Source organism: Anas platyrhynchos, chromosome Z (genome assembly GCF_047663525.1).
Source record: "Anas platyrhynchos isolate ZD024472 breed Pekin duck chromosome Z, IASCAAS_PekinDuck_T2T, whole genome shotgun sequence".
Lineage (NCBI taxonomy): Eukaryota > Metazoa > Chordata > Aves > Anseriformes > Anatidae > Anas > Anas platyrhynchos.
This window is the reverse complement of record NC_092621.1, coordinates 53051436-53069026: the sequence shown is the minus strand read 5'-3', so window position 1 is coordinate 53069026 and position 17591 is coordinate 53051436. Positions and strand designations below refer to the sequence as shown.

General features: G+C 48.2%; 1 protein-coding gene across 16 annotated transcripts in view; it reads right to left on the bottom strand.

Annotated features, from left to right (window-relative positions):
* Positions 1-17591, bottom strand: part of PSD3 (pleckstrin and Sec7 domain containing 3) — a 107887-nt gene that overhangs the window by 57182 nt on the left and 33114 nt on the right. For 11 of the 16 annotated variants that reach the window (XM_038169872.2, XM_072031615.1, XM_038169869.2 and 8 more), the window contains 5 exons: positions 8975-9181; positions 8791-8871; positions 5971-6083; positions 3312-3370; positions 232-321 (listed from right to left, as the gene is read on the bottom strand). In XM_038169872.2, coding sequence (XP_038025800.1) covers positions 232-321; positions 3312-3370; positions 5971-6083; positions 8791-8871; positions 8975-9181 — 550 coding nt within the window. Of the gene's footprint in view, positions 1-231; positions 322-3311; positions 3371-5970; positions 6084-8790; positions 8872-8974; positions 9182-9434; positions 9456-12999; positions 13802-14809; positions 15006-15326; positions 15514-17591 lie in introns of those variants that run through there. The other 5 variants (XM_072031622.1, XM_072031618.1, XM_072031617.1 and 2 more) reach the window with 5 other exon arrangements.

The window sequence follows — 17591 nt, the reverse complement described above, 5'->3', positions numbered from 1 at the left end:
CCACTGAAGTTTAGTCCTGCTAGTTCATGATGCACACTGTCCCAGCCTCATGCAAGTGAAGGCAGAGGGAAAACAACAGAATGAACACACTGTACGTATTGTGTATGCTCTGGGAGGAGAAATGTGCCCACAGCCTGTCCTGCTTTACAATTGAGATTCTGAAAATGCAAGCACGGCTTGAACCATCTCTCACTGAAACTGAAACACATGTTCTGCAGTTCATCTTCTTACCTTCAACAGCCCTTTTGGGAAGTCTTTGCCATCGTTCATCCCCTGGAGGTTAGCAATGAACTCCTGGCAGGTCATCTTTTTCCCGATGTTCTGGAAAGGATGACAGAGAAACAAAGCATCACCTTCATGCTGCTTTTGAAAAGTACATAAGCAATGTTACAGATGAATTCCATCTCCCTGCTTTCATTCAAGCCCAAGGCGAGCAATACTAAGACATTCCCAAGATCACTCACAGGCAAGCATCCCTGTGTGAACACAGTTGGAAAAGGTAAAGTGTACTTGGACTCCACATACTCATCTGAAAAAAAAAAAAGTTGAATACTGGAGGATAATGAAGAGGGTGCTGCTGAAGTTCACTGGAATGTGCATGGTGCCTTCCACCCCCATGTCTCCAAAGGCTCTACAAGGTAGAAAATCTGTACTTGATCCACCTGTAGGGCATAGGGAAACAGCCAAGACACTTTCCAGACCTTATTCTTATTCCTTCTAATCCTGCCCTCCAGTAGCAGCAGCCTTGCAAGAGCAGGATGCTCAGGAGCCACCACCATCTTCTGATTCACAGACTCTGATTCTGCCTCCACACTTACAGAGGATTCTTTTCTCTCTCCTTCTGTGTAATTCACTGTCTCCAAGTTGCCCAACAGAGCCACAATCAGAAAGGGGATAGCTACATTCGTGTAGGACCCAAAACATTCTGTATTTCAAGGTTTGAGGCTGCCTTTAAATTGTTCTGGGATCCCAGTGAGGGCTCAGAGAAGGTGTCTGTGCTAGGTCCCCCTGGTGTCCTGGGTGTTAGAAACTCCAAGCCTTGCATGCAGGAAGCCTTGTGAGTGGGCAGCAATGGTAACACCGAACTGGTGAAAAAAGGATCCCAGAGAGAACTGAGGAAAGGGAAGCAGCCTGGAACTAACCACAAAACATGGCAAAAGTGAAAACAGGGCTTTCTGATGACCAGCATTATCTTTAGGGATGCCAGAGAGGAAAAGGTCTGGTAAGATCATCCCATAGTCAGGGTATGCCGTGGCTGCAGGATGACACTGGGCTGTGAATTCCTCTGTTGGGACAGAGCTAGTACACGGTGCGCCCACGTACCACACTGCAAACCTCCACCTGTAGCACGGTGTGCCCACAAGCTGCACAGCGCTTGCTCTCTCTGACTAATGAGGGCATGTTACAAGGTACCTGCCTTGTTTCTGTGTGCAAAATGGACTGCTGGCTGTCCTCTGGGGAAGCAGCCTTGTAGCTTGAAGCCCTCCTCCCTGCCTTGCCAGGAAAACATGAAGCATTCACAACCTACAGTGGAAGAGCTTTGTGTACAGGCAGAAGCAAAGTCCCAAGAAAGAGATGAGTCAATAATATAGGTTATTCAGTGTTGCAGTTACATGATGGCTTGGGCTGCACTTCTACTCCTGTTTTGCAAAAAAAAATAAAAAAAATGATCAGGGAAAGATGGAAAACCACCAAACCCTAACCATCAGCCTCATCTAGACACAAAGACAGAACCCACAGCCCTTGGCCACCAAAGGACCAAAAGCAGGTTAGGACCTACCCACCAAAGGACCAAAGCTAACATCACCACACAGGTTGCAGAAGATGTGCCTTGCAGTCTAGGGATGCCTTGAACAGAGTTACCTCTAGCATGGCATCACAGCCCAAGAAATAACCTGCCTGCAGAGAAGTAAGCATGCATCTTCAAGACACAGCTAGCATAAAGGATTTAGCTACCAAAAAAAAAAAAAAATGCGGCAGGGCAGGGGCAAATAAAGGGGTAAGTGAGAGCTTGTCTACAAGAGTTAAGGGAGAGCATGGACTGAAGGCACAGCAGTTGCCCTACAGCCCTACATGCATGTGAGCTTACCATGAGATAAAAGCATCCGCACTTATCATTAGCTTGTCAGCAACAACCAGAGCTCAGTGCAGACAAGCCCTATGACTCATTTGTTTCCTGCTCCAGCAGAATCATGCTAAAGGATGGGTTGGAGCATTGTATCTTTGTTAGGGAACAGGCAATTAGTATATGTGTGCAAGGGGCTGCATTCCAAGTCAGAAATGCCCAACTTACCACCTACGTGGAAAAAATGCAAAGCAGTAAGAAGAAAACCAAAGTTACAGGAAATCCCAGAGAGAAGTGGCACACGTACAGGAGCCTGGCAAACATTACAGCTCCACACAGGTAGCAACACATGAATAATGGCTGCCAGCAGTATAAACCTCCGAAGTTACATAGTGCACCAGTCATTCTAACCCCAGCTACAAACCAACAGCAGTAACGAAGGGTCTGAGCCACATCCCTTACTCCAGTACCTCGGGGAAGGCCCAGCCCACAAAGGAAAAAAAAAAGTCTTTACTACTCCCTTCCCCCTCCTGCTCCTACAATTTTCAGACAAAGATCTTCAATTAACGTCAGGTGGGCGTCAAAACCCCTGGGGAAGCAGGCAGAAGCCTGGGCTTCATTACCTGCAGCCACTGCAGAGCTGTGCACCCACAGGGGCTGAGCAGCCCCTGGAGACAGAGCTACAGTGCTGCAGCTGGGGTTCTCAGGGCTGTGCCTGCCCCCAGGGATAAGCCTCCATGCCCTGCTGCCTGGTCCCGCATCCTTGCTGTGCATGGACAGAGAAAGCCCCAGGAATACCGTGCACAGCAGCCTATTGCACTGCAGGTGCTCAAATACATGTCCTAGGGCTGCTGGCACCCTGCTGCACCAGAGTGACTAAGAGGAATGGAACTGGAAAATTATTTCCCCCAGGCAGCCACAGGAGAGATGCATGTACCGGGGGAATGCAGGGCTCCTGCTCAGGGCACCCACGCCCCTCCTCTGCTCTCTTTCCTCTGGGCACAGCCATTATTACCTGGCTGAGCAGAACTCTGGTCCCACCAGATCTTCTCCCTGCAACAGGATACCTGCAAGCACCACCTGCCCCTTGTATTCTGTGTATTGGAAAGGAGAATTCAATCCCAACCACAGCTCCCTGGCCAGGGTCACCTGCCATCACTGGGGAAAGGATGAGAAGCCCACCAGAAAGAAAGGGGGCTGAGGACTAGGAGCATCTTCGCACATAATGGCAAAACCCAAAACTCACGTGTCCATGCAGGTCAGTGTTCAGCAGCATCATGGCACACGTGAGGCAGTGAACTCCATCTGCAGAAAGGCATAACACGAGTCACATGCAAACCCAAGCCTGTACCTTTAAGAACAGCTGAAACGAAGCCTTGTAGCCTAATCGAGTCTGTTCTCCTAATGAGAATCTGTTTATCAAGAAATACACATAATTAAGTAAATGAACAGTGAGGTCATTCCACAGCTGCCAAGACAGAACAGCCTTTCTTTCATCTTTTAATGACTGTCAGAACTATCTTGCAGCACACATGGATGATGCAAACTAGACAGGAAACCACGCTGCCACCCTTTGCCTGCTAATGCCAGTACAGCTTGAATCAGCTCCCACTTTTTTAGGGCAGAAAGGGAAGAATAATACACGCACATTCTTGTATACGGTGCACATACAACACGATAGATAGCATGCTGTTTTTGTGGCCCCCTCCTCATTCAGGGCTCAATTACACTAAATTTTGAAGAATTTCCCTCAGCTCTTCAGACAGCCTAGGCTTCATGTTGGCTAGTGAACAACCCATCAATGTCTAAACAGGTCCTGTAACAGAGGAACTCCACATGGAGCCAGAAGAAAAGGGGCTGCATTCCTTACTCCATCCCTAGAGTCACTGTGGTAGACCTGGGAAAGTCAGAGCAGACCAGTATTTTCAGAAGTGGCTATCACTTTAGTACTGTTTATTTTCCATGCACCCCTTTTAAAACCCTAAGTGTAGCAGCTGAGCACAATCCAAACACAGGTGACAGTGCCCATGCTGCCATTTGTCACCTCGGTAAATTCATTTTCTAAATCCCTTCGTCCTGTTTTCAAACTTAAAAAGTGCTCTAAGAAAAATATTTTCTCCATTCTCCTGTTTGTAAACACCTGGTGATGTCTTCCTTTCTCTCACAGAGCTGTCATGAAGATACAGAATCATTTATAAGCCATGGACACACTGCAGTGAGATGCAAGTAAAAACCTTTGTAGCCAGGTCAGGATTATGACCATGCACAGATCCCCGTGTGGTGTAAAAGAGAAGAAATGGGGATGGGGATATATGCATCTTAAAAGTCAGCATGACTACCACAGGCTTAAATCTGTGAAAAATAAAGCCATTACAAAAAGACGTGCTGCAAGGTAAATACCATGTTTTCTTACAATGTTTGTAAGGCAACCAAGCAACGTGGCAGAACTCTAGCAGAGCAGGGAATAAAAGCAGCACTATTATAATCGGTAACAGCGTCAAGTCTGAAGCAGCTTGAATCTGGGACAGTGGTGCTCTAGTTCAGGTCTACACATTTCTCTAGAGCAGCCCGTCCTCCAAATCCCAAATACAATTGGAGAACTGAAAAAAAGGAAATGTGAAAAGTGAAAACAGAAAAGCAAATGCAACCCTGGATTTCCACCAAAAGGAACTATCACCACATTTCTGCACCGCACCACCTGACTACTGACAGTGGGAACCCAGCATCAAAATTATGTGAAATCCTAAGCAAGGGCTACAGGACTCGCTTAAATTGAAATGCTTACTCACACTCTTAAGTAGAAATGTCCCTACTGCAACCTGGAATTCGAGTAAGGCAGCCAGATCGACATGGAAATCATTGTTTTAATCTAAAAACAACACACACCTATTCTACTTGACTGCCTGTGGCATCTTAAAACAAGAAAGGCATCAGGAAGGGGATAGATATGGTGCAGGAGCAGATGACATCTCATTGCTACCTATTTCCTTCCCTGACAGGTCAGCCAGTAAAGCTGAACAGGCACAGAGAAGGCAAACGCCACCTCTCTGTCACAGGTTAATTACAAAGCAAGGGGCAAGAAGTGTGGTGGTTCCTCCAAACACAGCAGCTCCTCCCTACTTACACTAGAGACCAAAGGCTCGTCTGAGCCCGTGCGTATTTTCTTTCTTCTCCTCCTCCCTTTCTCAGCTTTCCCAGCGTGTGATCAGCCGGCACTGGAATCGCAGGGTCACATTCCTCCGCTGGCACGGGTGACTGAGTGCAGCAGCTATGCCAGCGGACAGCTCGTCCTCTTCTCGAATGCCAACTTCCTTGGGTTTGATCTCTGCGCTTGTTTGTTTCCCCCACCAACTTCCAAAATGACTGAAAACATTGGCACGGAGGCAGTACTCTCTGACTGATGTTAGTCAGTCAAGATGAAACCGTGCCAGGGTCTGGATACAGCACCCAAAATTCACCCCCACAACTGGCAAGAACTGGCATGTGCGTTGCCAGTGCATGCGGAGAGATGAGCACTGAGCTGAGTATGAGAAGTGCAGAGTGTCTTTGCCACATGAGATGTGATCATTCCCATCCCTACACGTGCAGCTGGAGCACAGGTACCCACACACATGGGAAGTCAGCAAGACCAAAAACCACAACCGAGGACGTTTAAATCTGGAGATGCTGAAACAAAGGATTTACACTGAGAAGGCCTAAAGACCTTGCCTGTGTGGGGATAAACACAATTTTTCACTATCTTAACACAAATGTGTGTCGACAATGGGAAGGGTTTCCATGCTTGTGACAGGCAATCTCTGAAGCGTGGCACAGCAATTACAGCATGTCACCACACAAGCTACCATACATACAAGGTGAGGATGAGGGAATAGGGAGACCAAAGACCTTATCAGAAGCAAAGTTACCTTGAGAAGAAATGGTGTTTGGGTTACACTGATAGTATCTGCTGGAAAAGTGGACTAAAACTCTCTCTCGTTCCTGAGTTTCTCCAATAAGTGAAAAGGCTTTAAAGAAACTCCTAAAAGAAGCACAGAAAAAGGAGAAATTAAAATCATAAATCCCTTTTTCCTCTCACACGGTGTGTGTGGAGGGAGCATATACAGCTGTACAGCACAGCACAAATCTTAGCAGGAAATACATAAGCACACACCAGACATTTGGTTCCAAGAAGCCTGTCTAGGAAAGTGAACCATTATCCCACGGGCAGTTAACCCAAATACTACAGTAAATTAACCAGGAGGAGTTAAATTACTGGTCTCAACCGCAGAATATATGAGCTAATAAGCAGTTTTTCTGCTTGAAATAGCTGTTCCTAATTTTCAGTATTTCTCATTTCTTCAGGGAGGGAGCTGGGACAGGTGCTGTCCATGCACAGTGTATACTCAAGGTGTTCTGTTCCAGCTGTGCACACCCAAGCACACGCACTGGACACAGCAAGTGAGCCCATGCAAGGAGCAGGGACACGCCTTCATCCGCCTCTTAGCCACCCCACTATTCTCCCTGCTAGGAAAACTAGCCCTGCAGCCAGCTCTCATGAAGAGCTTCTCCCTTCCCGAAATCCCCACATCCTGGAGCCAAGAGATGACCTCAACGGTATCAGCCTACACTCATTTGTCAAGATGCTTCTAAGAAAAGCTTGGAAACACAGACCTTCTGGGTCCAAAGCAAGAAGGCATTGCAAATGAGTGCCTAATAGACAAATTTTAAATACCCCATGAGACTGAAACAAACACCAGAGCTGAGAGGCGTGGAATATGCTGCTGGAACATTCGAGTCTATCTAGCCTGGAAGAATAACTATTAAATCTTTTTCTTTGATGTAAGGTCAGAGACAGACTGTACTTGCAGGGATCTCACACCCATACGGAGTGTGATCTGCCTGGTAATAATTTCATTTCACATGTACCGTATTGCAAATAACCGAACTCACAAGTAGATACAACCAAGTCTTTGCAGGGTTTCTCTTCCCCACCCTATTTCACGCCCTACTGGGAAATTTTGACAGCCAGCCCTCCCTCCAGCAGCAGCCCCTGCTCCTGCTGTTCACCACAGACCTGCAGCCTCTCCTTGTTGTCAGCACCATGACCCACCTTGCAAGCACCCCTGGAGAGGGAGCCAGACGAACACCATTTGCTCAATAAACAAGAGAGATGCACGAGTGAAGCCAGCCCACACGCAGAGCCAGGGCATGGGAGCAGAGCAGAGCAACAACTGCCTATCCACGTGCCCTGACTCTCCACGGACTGTGCTGCACCCTGCACAACGGCCTCACACCATCTGAAGGGAACACAGGTCTGGGCTGCTGCCACAGGCTGTGGTACACTGATGAATCGCAATCATTTAGCAACTACAGCTCGCCAGCAAGCCAGCAGCAGCGGGGCAGATACCTCTCACGTGCTGCAGATGGAGGGCAAGGCATCCTAAAAGTCAGCATGATTACCACAGGCTTCAATCTGTGAAAAAAGAGGATGCTTTGCCCTTAGCCTGTACACCCAGCAGCCTCCACAGTTTGGCTGGCAAGCGGTTGCTGACGAAGCCTCTGCAAGTCCCTTGTGTGCCTCAGTCCCGCACCAACCAGAGCATATTTTAGAGAAGGTCACGACTATTAATATTAACAGGAGATCTACAGGGAGAAGAGGCCTCCTAGAAATGCGAGGAGAAGTAATTAGGTGTTGGATTTCACAATTTAAAAGAGGGGTATATTTAGCACCATGCTCCAGGGCTCCGAACACCCGGAACAAGGAGGCAGCATCCCCCACCCTGCGCTGGGCTGGTGCTGGAGCACCCAGCATCCAAGCACTCCTTTAACCCTTCAGCAGGTGTCTCCCTGCTGCCCTCGGCATGCAGGGCTCGTTGTCCTTTCCTCGTGGACAGGGCTCTGCCACAGTTTCCTGCTGCTGACCCCCTCGAAATGCATTTGCCAGGGGACCAACAAGAGCCCACAGCCTTCCTGGTTTCATATCATTAGGAAAAATAATAACCCTTTCCAGTAGCCTGAGCCAGACGGTTTAAACTCACATTAAATCCCTCTCCCTTTCTGTCAGCATTTAACGGTCCAGCAACTGTGCCAACAGGCCACTGCTACACAAGTTTAGTGTTTTGCCTCCTAGAAAAACACTGAAAACAAACACCGTTAAGACCTAAATCCATTGTAAAAAGGAACAAAAATTGAAGGGATGGGTTTTCAAACACCCACGCTGGCAGCTACCAAACTCTCAAAGGCATTTTCCATGTGGAAGCTTTTGCTGTTCTGCACATTTTTAGGTGCCTCAGAGGGACACAGCGAGGGGAGCTGCCAAGCCACGTGAAATCCTGGCCCCTGCCTTGCACAGTGCAGCCAGGCAGTGAAAGCTTCAAAAGGCACCAGCCAAAAAGACAGCGAGTACTGGGCGGCTCAATCGCAAGCAACACCTTCATTATTCAGCTGCACCTGGCAGGCCGCAAGCTCCCCCTGTTCACTGACTTGTTGTTTTTCTCCCTCTCCCCTGCGTCAAGGATCACATCTAAGCAAGTCCACCCAAAGATCTCTCCCTCCAGGAAATGCCACCACTCCAACAGAGCTACGCACAGCAGCACGCCAAGCTAAACAGAAGAGAAATGCTCCATCCCAGAACACGTCACTTCCCTCTCTTCACAATCTTAAGCTCCCACTGCTTCACCCAGGCCAACACAGCAAACAGCCCTGCTACTAAAACAAGAGCATTGGGTTTCCAAAGAGGCACGTACCTGAGCGAGTAGTCCAGCGTCATGCCTGTGAAATCGAAAAATTTAAGGTATTCTTCGGCCACGAGCTTGCTGAACTCGTTGCTTTAAAGAAAGAAAAAAGAAAGAAAGGTGAGTTATTCAAGACTGAGCTCTCCTGAGCCAGTAGTACGAACAACACAGCACAAGTTCCCATATCAGCACGTACTTTTTGCCCAAATGCTTCGCCACATCGGAGCGCTTGAATCTGTCCAGATGGTAGAGGCGTTTAGCCAGGCGCCTGGCTGCGTCCAAATTGCTGCTGCTGCCATTGCTGAGGTCGTAGCCAAGGGCTCCAGCAGCATCTTTCTCCTGAAGTTCATTGCTCCCCATGGCAGCACTGGAGTCTAGCACCGCATTCTGCAGTCCAGCATTGCTATGAGATGTAAGGAACATGAAAAGAAGTAAGAATGACAACATCACGGCTTTGAGAAGGATTTAATTCCTCTTAGAATAGAGGGCAATTAATGGTACAGAGGCAATATTACGTGCTATAGCAAATGCCACTTAATTGAAGGAGCTGTGTATAACAGGAACATTTATTTAGCAGTCATCAGAGAATAAGAGAATTAAACAGAGACCCAAATATGTTTTTTCCAGCCCAGAAACATACTGTGCTCTGCACTCACCTCTTGAACAAGCTGTGTCCAAAACCTGTGCTCACCGCACAGACAGCTGCTTGCTACAGTCAACCTACAACTGCGCCTGACAATAACAACTTCTCATCTAATTTTTGTTGTAGTATTTTTTAACTCAATCATTTGCCAGCAGCATGTACCCAAAGTGTTTGAGAACAGCTTGTAAGGGTCCCCTGTAGGTGTAAGCCCTAAGCCACTTTCCACAGGGCAACACAGCCAGGGCGATCGGCAGCTCCGCGCTGGCTCAGCAGAAGTCCCTTCCTCATTTCTTCCCCCAGTTGTCCTGGAAACAATGCTACTCCCCAAATCTAAAATAACCTCCGCAGAATTCAGTAGCATCCACGCTGCCCACACGCAGCGGGCATCCCACTGGGTGGCACCACCAGGAAGAGCAGGACTCGGGGCAAGGAAGCTGATTTGGGAGAACCGGAGAGAGGCACAAACCGCTGGGCCAGCCTGAAGAACCTCTTGCCTTCCTCCTGCTCCCTCGTGGCAGCGATGATTTCCCTCACCGGCTGCTCCAAGTCAGGATGTTCAGCATCGCAGTCCCAGGGCACTTTATATAAATCATGCATTTATAGATTCCTCCCACTTCTACTACAGCAGGAAAGTTCTGGCTAAACTCTGTATTTGCTTTTCTTCCTTCAAAGAAGCAAAAGCCTTCCACATAAGAAAGTGCACCCCCGCGTACACCTCCCTCCACATGGATAAATCTTTTCTTTAAAAAAAAAAAAAAAAAAGTTTGGAAAAAAGCTTGTCTGACACTTGCATGAAAACCCTTACACAATCTCATTTCTGTGTGTGACAGCATTTCTATTAAAGAAAAGTACTATGCAGAAATTCTTTCCACTAAGTCTTAGTTTACACAGGGATAATGAGTGATCAGCAGAGGTCACAGGCAGGGCAGATATGAGTGGAATGAGGTAAAGATGACTTTAAACACAACGCTTCAGCATACCAAAGCTTCGTATGCCACTGTAATCCTCAGGCTGGACAAGCCACAGTCAGAACAACTGATCACTCCAGCAACGACCTACCGATTTCCTGAGATGTCTGTTAGATGTTTATTAACCTTTCCAAGCTGAGATTCTCATGTAACGTGGGCTAAAACCAAAGATCTTGGTTGTTCTGCACACCTTCCTCAACATGTATCATCACCTGCGCCCTACCCTCTTCTCACGTTTAAGAGGAGGTTGTGCTGTGATCCTACAGGTGGGAAACTTACAGAAAACACCTAATGAAGGTATCAAACATCTGCACTTTGGGTAAACCTTTCTATTTTTTAAAAACGTATCTGGAGAAAACAGACATCTGCCCATTCTTACGAGTAATGGGGATTTTAGTTTGCATGTAAGTGTAAATATTAAGATGCTATAATAAAAAGACTTCATTTTCATCTACCATGGGATTACTGGATATAAAGTATTAAGAACACTTCCCACCAGCCACCCTAGAAAGCAAACAAAAAAAGCCCCTCCTCATAACTGTTGTTGCGGGAAGCCCCTCCTCAGCCCTTTTCAAAAGCTCTAGACAAAGTCGTAAATTCTCTTAGAAATAATTAAAAAAAAAAACAAACACTGAATTTGGTCTCCTCTGAATTTGTGAATAAAGCAGATCCCCAGCTCTTCTGACACACACCCAAAGTAACAGCTCATCCATTCACAACAGCCAAAACTGGTTTCAAACACCCAGCCCTGGTATTTAAGAAGAGCAAAGGACAGCCAGGTGAGCTAACACCTCTACTCTGCCTTCCACACGCAAACGCTACTCAGAAAGCCATGCCAACTTGTGGAGCCTTGCTCATAAATCACAGCCCTGTTTCACCACTGCTCTTTATTAAAGGCAGTATTTATAGCCCTGAACGATGGCCAGCGCTGACAAGCAACATCTGCATTCTGCTAGAAGCAGCACACTGCGAGAGTCAACGTCACCACAAACCACCACGAGTTTATAGAGAGAGGAAGTGCCAGCATCTGCCTCTTGGTGAAATAAACAGTGCAGGAGCCCTAGGCTTCTGTTTTGCCTCTCAGGGCTGCCATTCGGATGTGGAGAAGGAACACACAGCAAGAAGGGAGCGCTAAAACGAGCCAACAGAGCTGCGTAAGAAACCTTAACTTCCAGCTTGCCTGATTGTAGGCTTCGTCCTCCTGGGGAGTCCCCATACACATTATTAGGTCATAGGATTCCTTCAGCTATTCTGGCAATGAATTAACTTGTTACTCAATTAGTAAGTACACAAAGGCAGTCAGATCAATAGTACAGGTTGTTTGTAACATAAGCCTCGTGTTCAGGGACAATGCCAGACTGCTAAAATAAAGTAAGACTCCAATTCTCAAAACTTTTTACGTGGTGAGAAGACAGCGCCCGTGTCGCTGAATGCTAATAAAATACAGACAGCTGCTGATTACAGCATGTAAGCTGCCTTTTTAATGTCCCCTCCTGGACAGGTCATTTCTATAGGGTCTGCAGGTCTTACAGGGGAAAGGCTGACGTCTCCTCTTACCTCCAAGCTCCATGGGCGTACCATTTTCCTGTCTGTTCCCACTGCCAAACACAGGCATTAATACCTGCTTATTTCTGCAAAGTGCCTGTAATGGACTCAAATCAAAGGCTGGGAGTGCCCAAGGCTGCCTTCTGCAGCCTGCAATTTCTACGCACAATCAGTCCACAGCAGCACTGCTAGCTACACGCAGCCAAAAGGGGGCTTTGTGATGGAGAGCAGGACTGGACACAGATTTCTCATGCGGCTTCACTCTTTATCACATAAAAATGAGAAACCTTCACTGACAAGAGTAGGCTGAAAACGTAATAAATTGTATCTGCCTTATCCTGGATTCAAGGCCAAAAGCGGCTGTAACAATAGCACTGGTAATTGCCTGCACTGCAACGCTACTGTTTTTCACCCAGAGACTCTCATATTAATCTCTGCTATCAGAAAACAGAAGCACAAAAAAAAAAAATAAATCTTAAGTCTCACCACACATGAGCTCCTCAGCTTCTCCACTGAACGTGCACACGCTCTGGGCCACCATACCCAGCAGAAACTACAGCAATTTAACAAACAGCTGCTACAGTAAATTCAATACATTCCAACAGCAGCCACCACCCCACCACGCTCATGGATAAAACACATGCAGACTGTAACATCTGTAAAGCTGCTTTCCCCTAACACACCTTAACGGCCAGGAAGGGACCGAAACATTTAAGGCTGCTTTCTTTATTTATTCCATTATTTACCAGGTCTGCAGGAACCTAACTCCCGATGCCAAGGTATCTCAAATGTATTGTGCTCAGCACTTAGTACACTTTGCTCTATTTAAAAGTCTTCCAGAGTAAGGTAATTTTTTGGTTGGTGGGTGTTGTTTTTTTTCTCTGATATATGCAAAACTCAAACCATTCATAGCGATGCTGGAGATGGCTGGTGAATGGCTGCAACTTTCAGGCAACAGCAGAGCAAGACCACTAACCTAGTGGCAAGCATACAGCACTTTGCATCTCACAGAGGTTCGACCTCCCAGTCTATTAAACTGCAAAAGGGAAACTTTAGCATGAGTACCTGCAGTTTTAGGTGCATTAGACCTCGGCACGCTCCTCATTTGGAGCAGATCTGTTGGGAAAAAACTCTTTAAGGCAGACTAAGTCAGGCATTTGCCAGCATAGTCCATCAGAGCAAAACACAGCAGTTATTAAAAATAAGGAAGGGTGGAGAAGAGTTCTGGCTCGCTGAAACCAGGGCCAGAACAAATGTTGTCTTCAGCAGGAGCACGGCATCTGCCAGGGAACCAAACTGGGTCTGATAACACTGCAACACAGCACTGTCCCTGCTGTCTCAGATGCCTTCACTCCACGTCTTTTCCTTCTTTTGGTTCCCGAACAGCCCCCCAGCAGTGGCTCTCATGTCGCAGCGCGGCAGGGACATCAGAAACACAGGAGCACTGGGATGCCACCGACACCAGCCCAGATAGCAGGGGGAGCAGGCTTTGCTCTGTGAAACATCCCGCCCTGGGGCGAGGAACCCCTGCCCTGCAAGCTGCCAGGGCAAGGCTCAGGCTCAGCCAGAAACATGCTTCCACATTTCGGAGCCGATCGGAAACAATCCGTGGCGCCAGCCGAGATGTGTTTCGAAAGAGCTGACACGCAGGCGGGTTTCTGAAAGGAGTACCCCAGCCTCAAGAAGGAAAGAAATCCCGGCAGCACAAGGACACGATGAGTCAGTTCCTGCTGCAAGGGACCGATCACGCAGACCGGCTGGGAGCTGCCTTGCTGCAGCTTTGCCACAGCTCTGCACCGGGTTCTTCAGGGCCAGCAGCGAGCACAGAACTATGTCAGGCAACAATTCACCGTGCCAGTTACCTCCAGTCACAGTGCTCTTCCAAAATACAGCCACAGGAGGGGAGGGGGGTGCGCAATAAATATATAAATAAATGAAGCCTTTTCCTGGCAGATGACTCACTGTGCAATTCTACTCCGAACGGTTTAAGCAGCTTTGAAGTCCTACGTACGGGTTCTCTTCAAAGACACGTTTGAAGTAGATCGCGCTTTGAGGACTGACACAGCTGCACTGTGCTGCAGCTGAGTTCAGCGGGTGGCTCACGAGCACAGCATCCGTGAGTGCACATGAAGGGAGGACGGCTTCCACGACCCACAGCACCCGCCGAGGATCCATTAAAGAGCACCTAGGCTGTCCCACACTACGGGGAGAGGAGCAGAGAACAAATAAACAAGCAAACAAACCCTGTAACCTGTTATTGCTTATCAATAAGCGCGTATGCAAAGCCATTTCCAGGAACTGAAGCGAACGCCGCTGCTTAAAAATAACCTCTTGCTCCCTGCAATCATCTGCCTTTTTCTTTGACTGAAAGAAGTCCTGCCGACCGTAAGTAGGGAGCTAACAGCTAGTATGCTCAGGAAATGCCATTTCTGGTAGGCTCACACTGCAGCAGGTCCAAGCTTTGTCTTTGCAGGACTGCAGCGCTAGGACACAAAGTCCCACCACACACGGGGACAAGATTGCAATCCTTCCGAGAGACAGCGTGTCCTTTATTGCACAGGCTTGCTGGCCTGTTGCCACCTGAAATACAAACGTTTTGCTAAAAATACTTTAGGTTTGATTCTCTTTCAAGCCTCAGGCTCCTTGCATCGCTGCAGCAGGGGCTACAGGTGGAAAAGGGGCTGCCACCACGTTAATGCCCCTCTGCTTGGAAAGCGAAAACCTGTCCCTCTCCACAGAGGGCAGCGTGTGCTGTAACAACTCCCTCCACCAGGAGCATTTCTGCCAGCTGCACTCACACCTATGCTGCGTTAAACCCTCCTGACAGGCACACCAGGACAGCCCCACGCCCATCCAGGGGATGCAGTCCACCTACCACCACAGATGAGGAAAACCAGACCCGATGCACTATCTCCTGGCTGCCTCCACCAGATAAAGCCCAGCGCCAGCATGACATCTCTCCACGCTGCTCCTGCAGGTCCCCCGGCGCAGGGAGGTTCTCCCTGCTGCTCTGCCCGCTCGCCTCCAGCAGCCTCCCTCCACCAGACCCTGCTTCAAGGAGCCACATGTGAGCCCTGTGTGTTCGGGCTGACTGCCTGGAGATGGGTGCCAGGAGCACGTGTGATAACCGGGCAGCTGGCCCGGCCGGTCCCCGGGCAGGGAGGAAAATAGACTCGTAAAAATTCGGGCGCCGTGCCTTCCCCTGCAAGCTGCAGTCGGAGCACTTCAGTGTGGGCAGCCTCACTCCACAGCAGCTTCGTGGCAGTGAAACAGACTGCCCTTCTTCAAAAAGAACAGATAATAATAATAATAAAAAAAAAAGACTTAAGCAGTTAAAGTGGGAGGGGAGAATAACAAAAAAAAAACAACAACAACAACATCCCCCAGCTCACCCAGCTGTGCTAATGAGGTGCCCACACGCCACGTGCCTCGTTCTTCACTGGTGCTGCTGCATTGCCTGCGAAGCCCTGCATGCCTCCTCGCTGCTGCCTCTCTCCAGCAGAAACCCGGAGGACAAGAGGCGACCCGCAGTAATTCGGAGGGGGCCTGACCGGCAGCAGCCAGACGTGGCTAATGGATGAGACAACAGGCTGCGCCTCGGGGCTGGCAGGGGTTTTGGTGAATGAAGGCTTCCTGACCTGCATGTCTCTGGCTTCACTGGAGACCTGCCAACGCGTGCCAGCTGAGGAGCTGGACCGCTGACAGCTTCACACTGAGCGCTTTGTGCCATGGACTCAGCGGCTGCCACGCATTTTTCTTTTTCTGTCGCCGTCGGCTCTTGGATTTTGGTTTCGTTTGCTTTATTTTCGGAGGAGGCTGGGACCTGAGGAGGCGAGGAGTCAGCAACCCTTTTTTTTTCCTCCCTAAAACAACAGTTTATTTAGGAGCTGGAAGCGGTTTTACAAACTCTTACTAAACTTGCACCGCAAGCACCATGTTAGCCAGAGCAGAGGCAAACTCATTCTGTGCTTTCAGAGCCTCAATACTGATGCCGCCCTCCTGCAGGGAACACCACTCTGACCAGGGTGGCTCAATATTTTTGACGTTACTAACCTGTGAGACAAATCCTCATCCGCCAAAACGCTGCCACAGGTTCAGAAGAGCTACAGAAATTTGCCGCTGCAGATTACACCTGGACTCTGTCTTTACCTGGATTTTTACCACTCCATATCCACACTTCTGCATTTCCTAATGGCAGATGCAGTAGCCCACGTGCAGGCAAATGCACTCTGGCACGTGCTTGCTTGCTCTCTGGCTGCAGACACATTGGATGCATTCAGCCTTCTGTGACAACAACCAGCAATACTCCTCGGAATACATTTCCTTATTCTGGGCATTTTTTGCATTTTGAAGGGAAAAAAAAACGGGCTAAGATACAGCTTCTGCACCTCTGAAGATGCACCTGGGAACACAGGAGCCTTGACCCACTGCCAGACAGGTCCAAGGGTGATTTCTGCTCCCTTTCCTCACGGTAAGCCTTTTCAGAGCACAGTCCCTTTCATCACGCTGTTGCATCACTCCTTCTGTACAGAAACGATGAGCTTATTTCCTAATTGCTGAAGCTGCAGCTGCTGTTGCTGCCATTGCAGTGATTTGAGAAGTAGATCCCATTTTTCTAAATGGGTATTTTCCGAGGAGAATTGGCAGAAAAAGGCAACTACAGAGAGCTCCGCTTCTGTCACACGCTGCCAGCAGCGGGAGCAGCGAGGAGCGTGACTGACCCATCCATCACAGCAGGGCCAGCTCGCCAAAACATGCAGAACCAGGCAGCCAAAAAAGACACCGGCTGGGAGGAAGTGGCAACTGCTCCCAACTACACTGCTTAAAGGCACACCCAGATGAGGAAACCAAACCTGGCATTGGGCTGCAGTGAACATTCAAGCAGCCAGCAGTCATCTGAACACTGTTCACCACGTGCTTCTCCGTACTTCCAAAGCAGAGGATGGTGGATGGCAACACTTCCTGAAAGTCCCAGCTCCCCGGGGTCCCCGAGTTCATTCTGAAGCGAGGTGGTCATGAAGGACAAGAAGCAGCCACTTAGGAACATGCAGACCTTGGGTAGGCTTCATGCTAAGTGAAAAAACATCAGCCAAGACACAAGGGGAGTCTTCAGATGGGAAGAGTCCTACCAGGCTGCTGCCAGACAGACTAATAAAGTTAATGAATAAAGGTTACACATTAAATAGGCAAGCAATGAGTCTCACATTTATATTGAAAATCAAATATAAGCTACCACTGGAAAAATAAAGTGTGAACTGAAAGCCAGAAGTCTAACTGGCATACAGAATACTGATAAACTGGGAGGAAAATGAGGAGAATCAACCGGGAGAGTAGAATCAAAACTGATTTTTATCTATTGACAAAGTTTACTGTCTCCAAAAAGGAGTAAGTAAAGCACAAGTACAGAAAGTACTGGAAATGACCTACATGCAGAAGAAGGAAAACAGCTGGGAACTACTACGAGAGTTTGAGAGGCCCAAACATTCAGAGTAATCTGACAGGCTCTGGGAAGTAAAGTCTACATTCACGTGCATTTATTCTGAGAACTACCAGATTGCTTTAAGGAGCTTGTTCCCCACCACCACCCCTTGAACTACGGAAGAACACATATGCGACTAAATTAGAGTTTGCACTGCTAGGGAAAAAAAAAAAAAAAA